Source organism: Pleurodeles waltl, chromosome 1_2 (assembly GCF_031143425.1).
Source record: "Pleurodeles waltl isolate 20211129_DDA chromosome 1_2, aPleWal1.hap1.20221129, whole genome shotgun sequence".
Taxonomy (NCBI): domain Eukaryota; kingdom Metazoa; phylum Chordata; class Amphibia; order Caudata; family Salamandridae; genus Pleurodeles; species Pleurodeles waltl.
Window position 1 is genome coordinate 1,277,453,967 of NC_090437.1, and position 15,487 is coordinate 1,277,469,453.

Here is a 15,487-nt window from a genome sequence, read left to right on the forward strand (position 1 = left end):
AAACTTTTGGTCTAAGTTTACCTTTGTGAATCAGGCCCATGATGTTTAAAGTCAGAGAATTAATGGCACTGGGTTATCAATACTGCAGTGACTCAAGAGTGATAATCCCTTTACAGATTGACGTTATCTTGTATTCTAGATCAAAGGGCCATAACATGAAACTAGATGAACACTTGTGGGCTGGTGAAAAGTGACGTGCAATTCTGCTCCATGGAACACTTAGCAAAGGTTAAGAGAGCAGAAAGAGGCAAATCAACACTAGTTTTAGGCATATAAGGGAGCAATACAAACTGTAAAATAAAGAAAAGGCAGGTGATCAAGTATACCCTATTCTAAGCCCTTCTCATTTGCTTTTACTTTCATGACTTGAGAAAATCTTTTCAGGTTTTCACAAATACTCGTGCTGCAACATCTGTGCATGTAGACATTTTATAACTGCCCAGCTACTTTTGCAGGTAAACTCACCCAGAACTGGTCCCAAAACTCTCCCTTCTACTAATGTCTAGATGTTGAAAATCTACCAAGATGGCACAATTTCTCCATGTGCAAATGTGCTTGGCACACGTACAATTCCATCAGGGCTATTGACAAAAGTTGACACTAAACATGCAAAGCAAACATTCTATGCATCTATGTAAAATTTAGGTGCACATCATTTTTGTGACTCAGGGCCCCCATGATTACATTTAAATGTAGCTCCTGACACACTATCAAAACAATATGTTTTTGAAAGCGGATGTTGTGGTGATTTAATGCTAAACGTGGCCGTTTGCTAGTCATGGTAAAATGTACTGTACTATGAGAAGCACACTGGAGAGTCACACTTTCTGGACTCGATACATCCTCTGAGTGTATCTGTGGGCTGCACACTGGAGGTTTCTCTGACCTATTGCACGTACTGTTCCATCCTCCCACCAAACTCACCGAAAAAGGCTCAAACTTACTTGTGATGACTGAGAACAAGAAGTTGTAAGGGAAGTTCAAAGCACAAGAATTACTTTCTGATATAAGGAACATGTATAAAATGTTGACATTTAGCTAAGATTCTACTTTGCGCGTTTGAATTAATGTACACATATCACTCATTGCCATACTGCAAAGTATTTCCTTCACCTCTTTCGTATTTCTAAACTCCATACGTCCTTCTGAAACCCACAAGGGTTACGTCCAGCCTATATAGAAGAAGAATAAATAAAAATACATTCAGAGGTTCTGGCAAGGGCAAACGTGGCATGCGCAGTGGCACACCGAGTGGGGCTGTCAGCGGGAAAGTATTTAAAGTATAGATCGGGAGGTGTTTGGCTCCACCCAGGTGAGTATTTCTCTCTCAATTCAAGCTACTGTTAGTGTATGAGGGGCTCTTTTAAATCTGAAAAGTGCACTTAATCACCACACTGTGTCACATTCAATTCCTTATCTCCTGTATGCACTATACATAGAAACCAATTATTTTTAGCTACTTTTTGCCAACATTGGCAAAGCTAATACGTCAGGCTTCAAAGACACAACCAGCACTCGTGCATGCAACGCATGTACTAGGGTTTGCGAATATCTGCATTTACATGCTTTGGCATATAAACGCCAGACATTGGCTTTGCCAATGCTTGTTTTGTAGGTACTACACACTGTTCAGATGCTGCTTCGGTGCTCACAGAACTTTATGTTGCACCGCGGTTAGAGCACAGCAGAGTCGACAATGCACATTTCAGGGTACCTGTGAGTAGACGGCATCCACCTACTATTTGCACAAGAGTGGATGCCGTCCACCCTGCCAACATGTTGGGTCCCACTGAAATATGCTGAACTCGCCCCGGTGTACTTTTCCGACACAAGGACAAATTCAGAAGCGCCAGCACGTTGTCTCCTTTCCTTTTCAAGCAGCAAGGCTGCAGGCGGCCAGAGGGGCATTATTTTTGCATTCGAGCTGGGCCCAAAACAAAGGCTAAAGGTAAGGGGCTTGGAGCGCTCTGGAGCCTTACACCTAGATGCAAAATGCAATGGAAGGAAAACAAAGCTATACAGCTTATTACTTCACATGTCTTTAAAAGAGGCATGGTTTTGACTTTGTTCAGTGCCTGCATATGGGAGGTGAATGCACTGTAAGATTGTCAGATGTGTTGGTAAGTTTCAGTTTTTACACAAATAATTTAAATTTCACTATTTTGTTTTATTTCTTTTATAGTGCTACTCATCCCAGTGTAGGGTGTCAGAGCTATTTACATCACACATACTCATTATACACTGACAATAAATCATGTGTGTAAATCAATGTTTTGATTACACAATACATTCAGTATTATAAGGTGCAGGAGACGCATGTCCTTCATAGCTCACTGTGCTATATTAGAAGGATTACAATTTATGAACTGCAAGTAACCAAAGGATCTCTGTGTTCAAAACAGTAACCCACTTACCTAGCCACATAAAATAAAAATGTCATATGCATGTTAGATGATGTGCTTTTCAGGAGACGCATTAACTCTCTATGCTACTGAAAACTGAGACTAGGCAAAACCGAGACCTCTCCAGTAAATGTGTTAACATCCAGTGTTTACCTCATCATTCTTATCGTCACCTGAGATTAACTGAGCACGCAAAGGTCTTTGCAGCAAGTGCCTTAACCCCATAAGATATTTTAAAATGCAGACTATATTTAGTCCCACGCTTCTCCTCGATGCCAGTTTCTTTGTGGCAGAGTTTCCAAAAGCATAAATGTATAACCCGAGGCCCAGAATTTGCATCGGCGTTGCATCACTTTTTTAGCACAACCCCTAAAGCAAAATCGAATTTGCTAAATCTTGTAATACGCTAAAATGTACTCATGATAGACCTGCGAAACATATGTGTGCGGTCTTAAGATCTAATGCTACTTCTTGTGATGTCACTTTATATGAGGTCATGGGTTGTGATGCCACTTTCTGAGCTGCTATGTCATGCTCAATGATATAACTTGCACACCGTCTAACTTGGCTAGTCTCCCACTTCTGTTTTTTTTGTTGTTTTTAGGACTTGCGCCCGAGAGTCGATGAGCACACCACACGTTCATAAACTGAGCGACTAATTTCTGAAAGGACGTGAACTTTACCCTGCATGCCAGTCAACAAAATTAGAAGAAACAATAAATAAAAAATATCACATGGGACCTACTCCCTGGGAGAGATCAGCTTATTGAAATTAAAGTTTAGCTGAACAATCAGTACACTCGATCCAGACAAAGGAGCATCACTTCCCATAAAATACAGAAGAGGAACACCAGGGTCGCGCGTTCATTGCTCATTTTCCTTTGAGAGCTGTTGACAATTATATTCAACAGGATCTCAGGAGTCAGACAGGGAAATACTGGTCCAGCAGCTAAAAACTAAGCTTGTGTCCTACCCCAAAAGACAAAAGTACATGCATGATTCTCAACCTTTTGTAAGTGGTACTAACAACAGCATAAAGATCACTTTGATTCACAGAGACCAAGAGTAGTGTATTTACACACTGTAGAGGTTTAGCTATAAATGCAGAAAATCCACTGACCCAGGAGACTGGCCACAAGTGTAAGCCTAAGATTAAGTGATGGGACGATTTGTTTCTCCTGACGTTCAGTAACACCCTCTAACACACAGCTTTGAAGGTATACACATACATCTTGCATGTGGAAACTCATGCAACTTTCCTCCTCTAAAAGGCTAGATAATTGCTTATTCAAGGTGAGAAAGTGAAGGACATCCCCTACATTTTATTCAGTTGTGGGGAATGAGTGTCTTCAGGAAAATTACATTTGTGCATAATGTATGGATCATTTATGCATGGGGAATTTCCCACTTAGTGGAAATTCGGCATGCGTGTAAAAGCTACTCCATGGTCATCCCAGGTAATCTGCAATTGTCACAGAATTACAGTGTATTCACGGGAAATTTTGGGAGCATCTAAAAAGTTGAAACTCTGCTCCAATCGTTTGGCTTTGTGAATGCCTGTTTTGTAATCCTTTCAATATTTCGCCACCATACCTGAAGATAGATCTACCGTGTCACGTTTCTTTTCGTGCTAGAGCACAATATCAGCATCCATTTAAACAAAGGCTACCTGGGCGCTACAGCTTAGATAAAGTTACTGCAAGCTATTATCCAGCTACTATGCACTTAAACTACTTTCTGAGCCACAAACTTTACTTATGTTTAATGGCACCAGGGTGTGAAATATTTACTCCTAAACAATATGCCCCCCACCTCCCTCAGAGGATTTCCCCTTTGTTCCCACCACCTTTGTTCCCACCACCTTCCTACAGTTCAATGCAGTTTTGTCCTCATGGGAAAGTGGAGGGAATGCACCTTATATCTTCTACATGGTGGGTGCAAACAGGACGCTTTCTCCTGATGATATGTGCAGACTGACGATCTTACAGCCATCCTTTTTCCAACATAATGTAGAAATGTTCAGAGCATGTCCTAAAAGTTTTTTTTTTGTTTTGTTTTTTAAATGGGGACAAGAGTAGGACTCTAACCTCCACTTTTCCACAGTGCAGTAGATTAGACAAAGGTCTGACCAGGCTCTCGTTGAGCCTGTGTATTTTACTGGCAAGTATGAATGACATTTCCTCCATATGTATTTTAATGTAGTTATTATATTGACAAGTGTGAATGAAATCTCTTATGTGTTTTAAGGTAGTTATGTGCACAGGATTGTATAATATGCAATCAGGGTGAATAGTGTTACTATATTGGTGATTTTATACTTGGACAAGTTTTAAAGGTGGTCTGGTTTATTTTAATAGCTATTTAGGTTTATTTTCTAAGATTTTAATAAATCATGCAAATAAAAAAAGTCCCCTCTTTGAGCCTGTGGGGAAGGTGGCTCCCCTCCTATTCCCTGTGGTGATGACAGTCCATGGCTCTTTAGTATTCAAGCCTTGCAGTTTGGCAGAATGCAACATGACTTTTTAGTTGCAACGAATAAGGCCTTTGTGAAATTATTCTTTTAAACCTCACAATTAAATCCTTGGAGGAAAACCATGACTTACCGCTGGGCTAAGCAATTAGAACTTTTTCAATGACTAGATATGAAACAAAATTATGCAATTAGAATTCCTTAACAAAGATATATTTTCTAAAATGTTTAAATCTCTTACCTTTATGTAATTAACAAATTCTGTCAGGAAGCTTCGGGACTGAAGAAGGCAAATGAAAATAAATGAAAATTAGCAACACACATCAAAAAAATATTTTACGCACTCAAAGTGATACTCTGGTCAACTGCAGTTTTAAAATGCCCCCAATAGTTGGAAGATCAAAACATCAACAAGACACAATATTTGAGCTAAGCATAACAGACGTTTCTCGAGTTTCATCTCTTTTTAATACGTCACATCAATTTTAAGGGTTTAGCACTGAGGTCATACACTTTAACGACGCAAGACTTGACAGAAATGGCTTTAAGGGATTTCAAAGCTGGTTCCGGGGTGTACTCCAGCCACACCAATATGTGATGAGAGTACTCACTGTCTACTTCTTTTTTTCAGATGCACGTCTATTATATATTATTGCCCTCTGTGCAGGGCATTAACAGTGAATGGTGCTCACTGAGGTTAATTTCCCAATGCACAAGCAAAGGAGGCACCATATAATGGTAGGAAAGATTGTTAATAGTTGAACCTGAGAGCATATGTCCCATAAGCTATTAGCCACTATGCCTCTATCTCTTGAAGTATTAGTAAATTAATGCACTGCCTGCTTGACACCCATGCCACTGGACCTGGTATGCAGGCAAACAAGTAGCTAGTTGGTGTGTGTAATTATATATATGATAATAATAATTGACAAAGGCATTTTCTCCTGCCAAAAACAGTCTGTCACATTTGCTGTAATAAAGGTAATTGAAAAGTGAAGTGCACCGTATATATATATATCACAGATTCCTTTATCAAATTGAAGGAATAAACCGCACTCCAAAGTTGCCGTATATGCTGCTTCTTTATTTTCTGGGCTTCAATTAGATTAAATGCAATTAATGCTGCCTTAGGCGTTTCGGTCTGCCAAGACCTTGTTCACAGGCATTTCCGGTTAGGGCCCCTTACTTCCGTTTTTAAATCCACAATTTCGAATTTAAACATGCTCAACACTCCTCTTTTCAACCTAAATTTGCATATACACGTTTATAGAGATTACACATTAGGCAAATAAATTGCTTTCTAAACCCTAAAAAACATGTAATAACAAATCAAAATTAACCATGAGTGAGCACTGTGTTTCCCATTGCATTGTGGATTTAGTAGTTGCCACACATAAGTTATGTTTATGTGTTTCTGTTTATCTTTTACCCCAAATTTCTGCATGCGCTTGTTATCAATAACAGCTTATGTTATATTTCACAATATTATTTCACAAAAGGGAGGTATCCACCGCATTTTCTGGGGTAATTTTCACCGTATCTGACATGCTTTATGGTTATAAGGGTCCATTGTACACTATGCATAAAAACCTATATCAAAAAGACCATATGTGAAAAAACACATGTATCAAGGCAAAAATAAAAATAAATGGAGTCTATGTTATTGGCTAGAAAGTGTACGACCATTCACAAATGTACAAATAATTCTTCGTCCAGATTCATTCCCCAAGGGGTCAAGGTGTGAATCTCTAGAATGTATCTTGACTCTAACTGTCGTAATTTCCTTTCCCTGTCCCCTCCTCGTTCATTAATGGGTACTTGATCGATTGCATAAAATGTCATAGTTTCCTATTGACTGCCATGTCCTTGTTCCATTTGTTTGGCCGTGGCATAGCTTCTGTCTACATTAATGGTTGCACGAATGTGTTCCAGTATCCTTTTCTTGGTCTCACAGATGGTACTCCCCACATATTTCAAACCACAGGGGCATTCAATCAATGACATATACCGTGAATCGATTCTTATATATAAAATCACCACGAGGGCTGCACAGTGTAATACTTTTCATAATTTCATCATTCATAAGGCTCTCTTTAATTGCAGGAAAATTCACCTTTCCTAAACACATCACGAAGTTAACGGGTGGTTAACACAAAATTTCTTCTTCAATTAAGTGCTGGTAAAAAAAAGACTTTCAGAATGAGAATATTGCTTTATCAGCAGTAGCAATCATCCACACAATTTAAAGGCTCACCGCAGCAGGTCTATCCCTGATGCAAGACTGTATCAAAGAACCACCCCAAGCAAGTTTAAATTAATGTTGTCAAATCAGAACTCGATGAGCAAGAGTTAAATACACCAGGGGTCTTCCCCTGTGGTGTGCAGACCCCTGGGGGTCCACTGCACCTACTAAAAGGGTCTGCCAATGCTTAGAAAATACATTATTATCAATCAATAAAATCTACATAAATCAAGAAGCAACTGCAAAACTCAAATTGTTAAAATGTTCCGAAATGTGAATGAATTTGAATTTAGAGACTAAAAATTAAGTAGATAACCTCAGTTTGACTCATGGGAGTGGGACATCAAACTGAACATAGTATGGACATTGGATTCCCTCAAATGAATTTAGAGAAGGTCCAACCTCATTACAATTTTAAATTTTTATTTTTTGTTTAGGTTTGTCTGTGAATAAATAAAATACTTAATGAATTGTGAATTTGTTTGATGAATGCTTGTTGATAAGGTACAAATCATCGAAACTGCTGTGGCTGGGGTCCCCCGCTTCCAGTAATGAATCAGTGGGGGCCCCAGATTCCAATAATAATTGTGAGGTCCCCGGATTCCTGTAATGATTAAGTGTTTTGAGGGGTCCACAGAAGTTAAAGGGTCAGGAATCAAAGCCATACACCGTGCCAGACTACACTTTCTTTTTCCCGTGTTCAGACTTGCTAAACCAGCACTTTCGTGTCAATGCACTGCGAAAGAAAAGCACCCTCTAGATTATGTTTTTAGTGCCTTAAAATACTGTTTTCCATTTACAATGTTACTAATAAAACTACACATTGTTTCATGGAAACATATTTTAAATATTATCATATTATTATATGTTCCTGGACATAAATACACATTTCCCCAAAAATTGACAGGGGTGCCTGCAGTCTCAGGCGAGCAATAAATGATGACCATGAAATGGAGGATGGTACTCAGATGCCACAAATGTTTCTAAAGAGTACTAAAATGGGTTAATAAATCACAAAATATAAAAATACATACATAACAAGTAACATATATGATATGGTCTGTTATTGCCATCTAGGGTTCAGGTGAAATTTTAAAACCATGCGGCCTTTGGCCTCCTGGCAGGGCCGGCTTTAGTGCTGGTGGCACCCTGTGCGACTGTGTTCTTTGGCACCCCCCACCTCATTTCCACCTCCTCGGATTCACTCACTACCACCCGGGGCAACTGTGCCCCTCATCTCTCCAGAGCTCAGTGTCGTAACATAGGCCCCTGCAGCCCCTACTGTGTGGGGGGGGCCCAACTCCAGGCCCTCCTCTCAGCACAGTACACAGTGCAGGGGCGGCAGGCCTCTGACTGGGTCCAGGGAGGAGGGAGACCTCTACAGGTACTTTGCAGGGGTGGGGAGGGGGTTCTTCAGTTTCATTAGGCTACTTTCATACCCCCCCCCCCTTTCACATACATCCAATTTTTTTAAAGCACTTGTGAAGGCTGGCTTTACTAATCCACTCAGCTATCCACATAAAATATCATTCTGTTCTTTGCAGCAGGAATATTATCCCTCTACACTATCTTATTGCGAGTCAAAGCTGCACTAGACAAAACTCCCATCTCTCTCCCTAGTAGGAACATTAATCACAAAATGTATTGTGACATTTTAATTGTTTCCTAAAGGCTGGCATTAAATGGAGGCTTCCATTGGTTACAATGGGCCTCTGGGTGCTTTGAGGATTAGTGTCAACATTTTTTATGCTAATCCTGCAAAGTGCTGGACTAGCTTAAAAAATTCTGACGTTAGTCCCCTAACTAACACCATGTGCGTCGTATTTTAAATATGATGCCCACATTGTGGCGTTAGGGGGCAATAAGGGGTGCATGAAAAGTGGCGCAGCACTGTGTGCAGCGCCACTTTTTTAAAATATGCCCCATAGGGGCATATTTAGGAGCCCCTAGTGCCATTCTAACACCACATTAGTGTATTTATTTTTTTACGCTAATGTGGCGTTAGAAGGACAAAAACGTTGCGTCATATTTACAAAGTGGCGCAATGCATGCATTGCGCCACTTTGTAATCCTTTGCGCTACACTATGCCTACGCCAGGCATAATGTATGCAAAGGGGGCATCCCCCCGTTAGGGGGAGGGGGGACCAAAAAAATGACGCAAAGAAATCTGTCAGATTTCTTTGCGTAATTTTTTTCCTGCACTTTTAACGCCTGCTCAGAGCAGGCATTAAAAGGAGGCTTCCATTGGTTACAATGGGCCTCTGGGTGCTTTGCAGGATTAGCATCAACATTTTTGACGATAATCCTGCAAAGAACCAGACTAGCGTAAAAAATTCTGACGCTAGTCCCCTAACTACCGTCATGGTGCGCCGTATTTTAAATATGCCACATACATGGTGACATTAGTGGGGGGGGGGGCACTAAGGAGTGCAAGAAAGTGGCGCTACCCATAGAGTGCAGCACCACTTTTCTTAAATATGCCCCGTAGTTCTGGTTTTTGCAACAGGCATATTAACCCTCTAAACTACTTTATGTTGAGTCAAAGCTGCCGCTAGGTAAAACTCCCATCTCTCTCCCTAGCAGGAACATTATTCACAAAAGGTGTCTTGACATTTTAATTGTTTCCTGAAGTAAATGTAAATTAGCACTTGTATAGCGCACTACTCACCCGTTAGGGTCTCAAGGCGCTGTACTCATACCGCTATGGAACCCCTCCTGGCTTTTCCCTGTGAGGCGCCCACTCCTGAGCAGGGTGAAGCCAGGCATCCAAGCGCTGTTGGGGCCGTTGTGGAGATTAAGCAAGCTATTGCCCAGAGTTGCAGAGTGGGACCCATGAATTAGATTAGGCACCGAGGCGAGAATTATCTGGTCAAGGGGAATTGAGCCCAAGACCTGCCGAAGCGGGACTTGAACCCTGGTCTTGAGCCAGATCTCTGCCTCAGGGTCTGCCTGCTCTAACCATTGAGCCACACTTCTCCAACAGTCTGGACCCACAAGGAACTTTTCAGCAGGTGTTTTTAAATTCCAAATTTCGGAGGTTATTGCTAAGCACAGCGCCCCCCCCTGAGGTCAGCGCCCGGTGCGGCCCCACCGCACGCACCGCCCAAAAGGCAGCCCTGCCTCCTGGTTTATAAGGTCACCAGAGCCCCTCAATAAGTATAAAATAACTTGTTACACTGTTAGTTGTTATCTATCATAATTTTACTGGCAGATGTGCGAAGTGTAGTAAAGTATTTATTACCCCAGTTGAATGTGAGGGGGGTGAGGCTCCCAAGAGGCAAAGCCGCGTCCCTACCCCTACAATGGTGATAAATCCCATATTATGAACTGCATATATGTTTTCTCCTATGGTATTTTTCCTGCATTTTGTTTTAACAAAACGTATTTAACCAAAGCCACGATTTAATCGAAACTATAAAGTGGCAGTTTTACACTTTACAATTAGGGGGATGCAAGGAAATCTACGACTCCCATAGATTTTGTTAAGCCCCCAAAAAATGTATACATTTTAGTCTTTCAAAGTGCCGTAATCTAGCTTTGTGTGATTGTACTTTAGTTGTTGCAGGAGTGATATAGTTTCACAGCCACCATCCACTTTGTAATTATGGCAGGAATATTCTGCTCCAAGACATCCGTATTTTGGTTTCCTCATAACTTTGATACCGAAACTATTCAATTTTTAAAATTCACAATTTTCCAGCATCCCTGGTTTTGTGCAGTCCCTCCGAGAGGGAGGTGTGGGAGGGTTGCATTTGTATAGGGAGATAAAAATCACACTGCGGAGGCTTAGTGACTACAAGAAAAGCTGGTTCCATAGGTACAGCAATTGTTACATACAATGTGTGAAGCAATAAACAGTGTTTTTCTAATGTCAATTTTGCTTTAGTGTGCACTGTAGTAATAAAGACATAAATGTATGTTTATTAGTACAGTGTGTGTGTATATATATAGTTACACATACACACACATTATACTATACATTTCTAGCATTGCTTTGGTAAAGAGTTTTCAATAGGAAAACATTTTTGGTTTGTTGCATTTGATGATTCTGCATGAAACTTTCCACTGAAATGGTGTAAATTCCAAGGTTTCTGCCTGCCAAATTTTATGTAGATCCATCCCAAAGGACGAAAACAAAGAAATATTTGGGAGGTGTTTCAAAATGATTGTTTATTTTTCAAATGTACTATCCTCCGAGGATCCAGATCCACAAATGATCAGTGAAGATGTACAAGACTTCCTTGGATTAACCATTTAAAGCCCTCAGGCGCATTTGTGTAGTGTTTATTTCTCAAAAATTACTGAACAATCTACACTGAATCGAGCAAAGGCACTTCTACTCTAATTAAAGTTAGACTTCTATTCCAAATGTTGGTTAATTCCATTCAGTGTTTTTTGTGTAGCCAAGGGCAAAGTTTCCAAAGAAAATTAACAGTGAAAATGTAAAAAAATGCTGAGCAACGGCCCCACGCCTCCCTCTCAGACGAACTGCACAAAACCAGAGATGCTGAAAAATTGTGAATCATAAAAATTGAACAGTTTCGGCATCAAAGTTATAAGGAAACCGAAATATGGATGTCTTGGAGCAGAATATTCTAGCTATAATTACTAAGTGGATGGTGCCAGGGCAACTATATTACTACTGCAACAACTAAAATACAACCACACAAAGCTGGGTTACGGCACTTACAAAGACCACCATTTATTATTTTTTGGGGGATTCTCAAAATCTATGGGAGTCGTAAATATCCTTGCATCTGCCTAATGGTAAAGTGTAAAACTGCTAGTTTAGAATCAAGTGCAAATACCCATTTTTTCAGGAAGTAACTTTCCATCTAGAGATTTTCCTTAATATATGTTACTGAAGATTTCACAAATACTTGGCATATGTGCACACTTACACAAGCACTGCCACTAAGTCCCTCATTTAGGAGTGTGTTTGAAGTGTAAAATAATTACAGAATATGTGCGGGAAGTACATATCTGTGCTTTTACCTGGTTCTCTATTTAGTGTTAGGTGGTATTATTTCATCAGAAATGTCGTATTATCACTTCACCCCTTTGAGAAATCATTCTCTGAGAACCCCTGCAAAAATCTGCGGCTAACTTTGCACCTTTAAATATGGAATAATGTGAAAGCAACGTGTTATAGCAACGAATCTGCCCCACTATTGATGGAAGTCTAAGAGAACGAGTGAAAATTGGGTGTGAAAAAAAGAGATTTATTTTTTTTAAGAAAGGGAAAAATTAGATCTTCCACCCGATTCGAGTTCCACTCCCCCTCACATACCTGGGGGCACCACTGTTCATATACCCATCTTTAAATTTGAGGCTACAGAAAATCCACACCCTGGCGGATCTGACGTGGTTGTACATTCCATCTGTAGACATAAATATCCTCAGAATCCGCAGTCACACTGACTTTACCTGTCAAGCACGACTTCTACGCCTTCGGTAAGACGGACAAAAGGTTCAACTACAGCCATATTTTTCTCATTGAGTAAAGAGATGCCACTTCTCAAATCACTCAAATGAAGCTGGCCCTGCATCACCCGCCTAATCACGTATGCAACTCAACTAGGACCGTCTTTTTAATTAATTTAGGCACAAATGATGAATATTAATTTTGCAGCATTTTCCATAGAAGCTGATGCAGCAAACTTCTTTTGCAAGCAGCAGTGCCTAATACATTATGATTTTTGCAGCATTCGAAAGTAGAGCAAACTGGATTTGTCCTATTTCAAGTTATGGAAACAACAGCATGAGTGCAAAAAAACTTTAATCCAGTTACTTGCCAAATGCAAACGTTTCTATAATGTAGTCAGGACTAAGATTGGAGAAAAACCATCTAGCACATAGCAAAACCTAAAAAGTTGCATTTGCATTGGTTTTGCACTAGTACAAAATGTTATCTGATAAACTGTAGCAATTCCAGATGACCAGTTACAAAATATCTCTAGCAGATGATGATGCTGGCACATGGGCCTTTGGACATGAAACAAACTGCTATGATAAAAATTATAGGGCCTTCATCACAAGAAATGTGCTATTCCCGGAGCAAACTGTCCACCAAGTAATTATCTACAAGGTAAAATGATTACTGGGTGCACGATCTATGCATGATTCAGAGATTTGCACTTTGAAAGGAGCAAAACTGCACATCTCCGCCGTGCACTTGAAAAATGTGCTACGTGTATGCACATTTTTCACCAGGTTTATCATGGTAAAATCTCGTCGGCAAATAGTGTGGGCACCAAGTTTGAATACTACACCTCAGTGCAGCATCTTGTGAATTCCTGTGCAGAAAAAAGGTGCAACGCAGTCTGTCTTTTGTGAAGTGTCCATATCGCCCTGGATAAGTTTGCGCTGTGTAAAAGTACCAAATATAAAACGTGCATTCTGCCCGTCATCCACAGTGTAATCCCACCCTGCAAGATTTAAAGACAAGGCATTACGCTTTGATGCTATAAAGAGATACCCTTCTAATAGGTGAACTGCCCAGGGTGAATTAAAAGCTGGGCACAATCCCTGCTTCATCAAGTTGTGTGATCCTAGACAAATACTTTGTTTCTTCCTCTTTTGTTCATTATGACGTATGACAGCGCCCTCCAATCCACGAATTCATGATCCTCACTCTATAAAAACCTGTCTTGTGATAGGACTATTAGCCTATGATGTTGCTCCGTCTATAAAAATAATCTAGGCAAATATTGGGTACACATGTCAAGCGATTTGCATCATAGCTTACCACTAACAGCATTGTCATCAGGGCCTGTCAGAAAGGTGTCTCAGAGAAGGTTCAAAAACTGCACCGAGAAGCGTTTATTAAAAGTGACACAAATAGCCTCACGTACTAAGGTGAAACGTGTTAAAGAAATTCGCCCTTTTTTGCATTCTGAAGACACCTCACCATATTTCAAAATGAAGTTCGCTGCATTATTTACAGAGCCACATATTTTCAAAAATCGGCTCGTGCGCGCGTTTTCAGACCGAGTGACCGAACGGGTCGGTCCTCCCTGTTAAAGTTTTGGCTCAGCCCCGTGTGCCAGCGGCGGAGAACACCTGGCCGCGCGCCGGCGGCAGCTGGATATGGGCGCGCGGCCGGGCCTACCTCCTCCTCGGTCGGTCCCTCGTCGAGCCCCTCCTCCTCCACCACGAAGCCCTCCTTCAGCTTGAGGTACTCCTCGTGCTCCCGCTGCTCGGCCTCCTCCCGCGCCCTCTGCTCATCCTCCTCCTGCAAAAGCAAAGAAAACTTGTCAGGTTAGAGCACAAAAATTATTATTATTTTTTTTACTTGCGGTATTTCTAAATGAGGAGGAAAACAACGTCGCTGCGTGTAAAAGCCGGGAGAGCCTATTCTGAGAGGAGGCGGCCGCTCCACGGGCCTGCCGTCAGACACTGAGCGCACCTGACTGACTGCTGCCTGCGCAGCCGGGGCCTCTTATATAGGAAGCTGCTGTAACAACGCGCCGTGGGTAGTTCCTGCTCCCACCAACCTGCGGACCACAGACCCGTTCACCAAGAGAAGCTCACACTGCTTCAAGGACATTTCTTGCAAGGCGTCCGCGGCCTTCAAAACACTGCCCGGCGCGTGTGTTGTACTAGTTGTGCACTCTATAGTGCAGAAGCCACCCACCAGACACTAAAACCGATCTACAAACATAACCTGCAGCAGTAACAACCAGGGCCAGATGTACAAAGCTTTTTACTTGTCGCAAACCGTCAGCCACAAGAAAAAAGCATTTCCCAATATACAAACTACATTTTCTGATTTGGTGATTTATTTACCGAATCACAATAAGGGTTTGCGAGTCACAATTAGGAAGGGGCATTCCAAGGGCGTTCATTCCTAACTGCACGTCGCAGCGGGATGTACGATTGTTTTGTGACGATGAATGCAGCCGCAAAACAATCGCAGTTAGCACCAATTTCAAATTGGTGTTAACCCATCTGCAAACGATGGGACCCCTTCCCCCTTTGTGAATGGGAGAGATAATATTTTTTCAGAGCAGATGGTGGCCTCACGCACCACTGCCTACTCTGAAAAAAAGAAAAAGAAATCTTTTCCCATTTTTGTTTAAAAAGCATCCCATTTTCCATTAAGTAAAACTGGCTGCATTTAAAAAAACAACAAAAAAAAACTGCTTTCTTTAAAAAGCCGTCACAGATATGGTGGTCTGCTGTCCCCGGCAGGCCACTATCCCTGTGAGTGCGGCCATTCCCAATGGGGTCACAAATTGTGACCTACTTCAGGAATATTGATGTAGTAGGTCATTTGCGACCCCACTGGGAATCGTAAACAGTGCACTTAACACTGTTGTACATTTTGTTTTGTGACTCACAATTTGCGATTCCCAAAGGGATTGCAAATT

At 41.2% G+C, this 15,487-nt stretch overlaps 1 protein-coding gene across 1 annotated transcript in view; it reads right to left on the reverse strand.

The window, feature by feature from the left end:
- The window catches only part of DDRGK1 (DDRGK domain containing 1), a 124,577-nt gene that overhangs the window by 16,934 nt on the left and 92,156 nt on the right, over positions 1-15,487 (reverse strand). Inside the window, exons 5-6 of the mRNA XM_069204951.1 lie at positions 14,227-14,349; positions 5,114-5,152 (exon numbers count right to left, since the gene is read on the reverse strand). Of these exons, the coding sequence (XP_069061052.1) occupies positions 5,114-5,152; positions 14,227-14,349 (162 nt within the window). The remainder of the gene's footprint in view (positions 1-5,113; positions 5,153-14,226; positions 14,350-15,487) is intronic.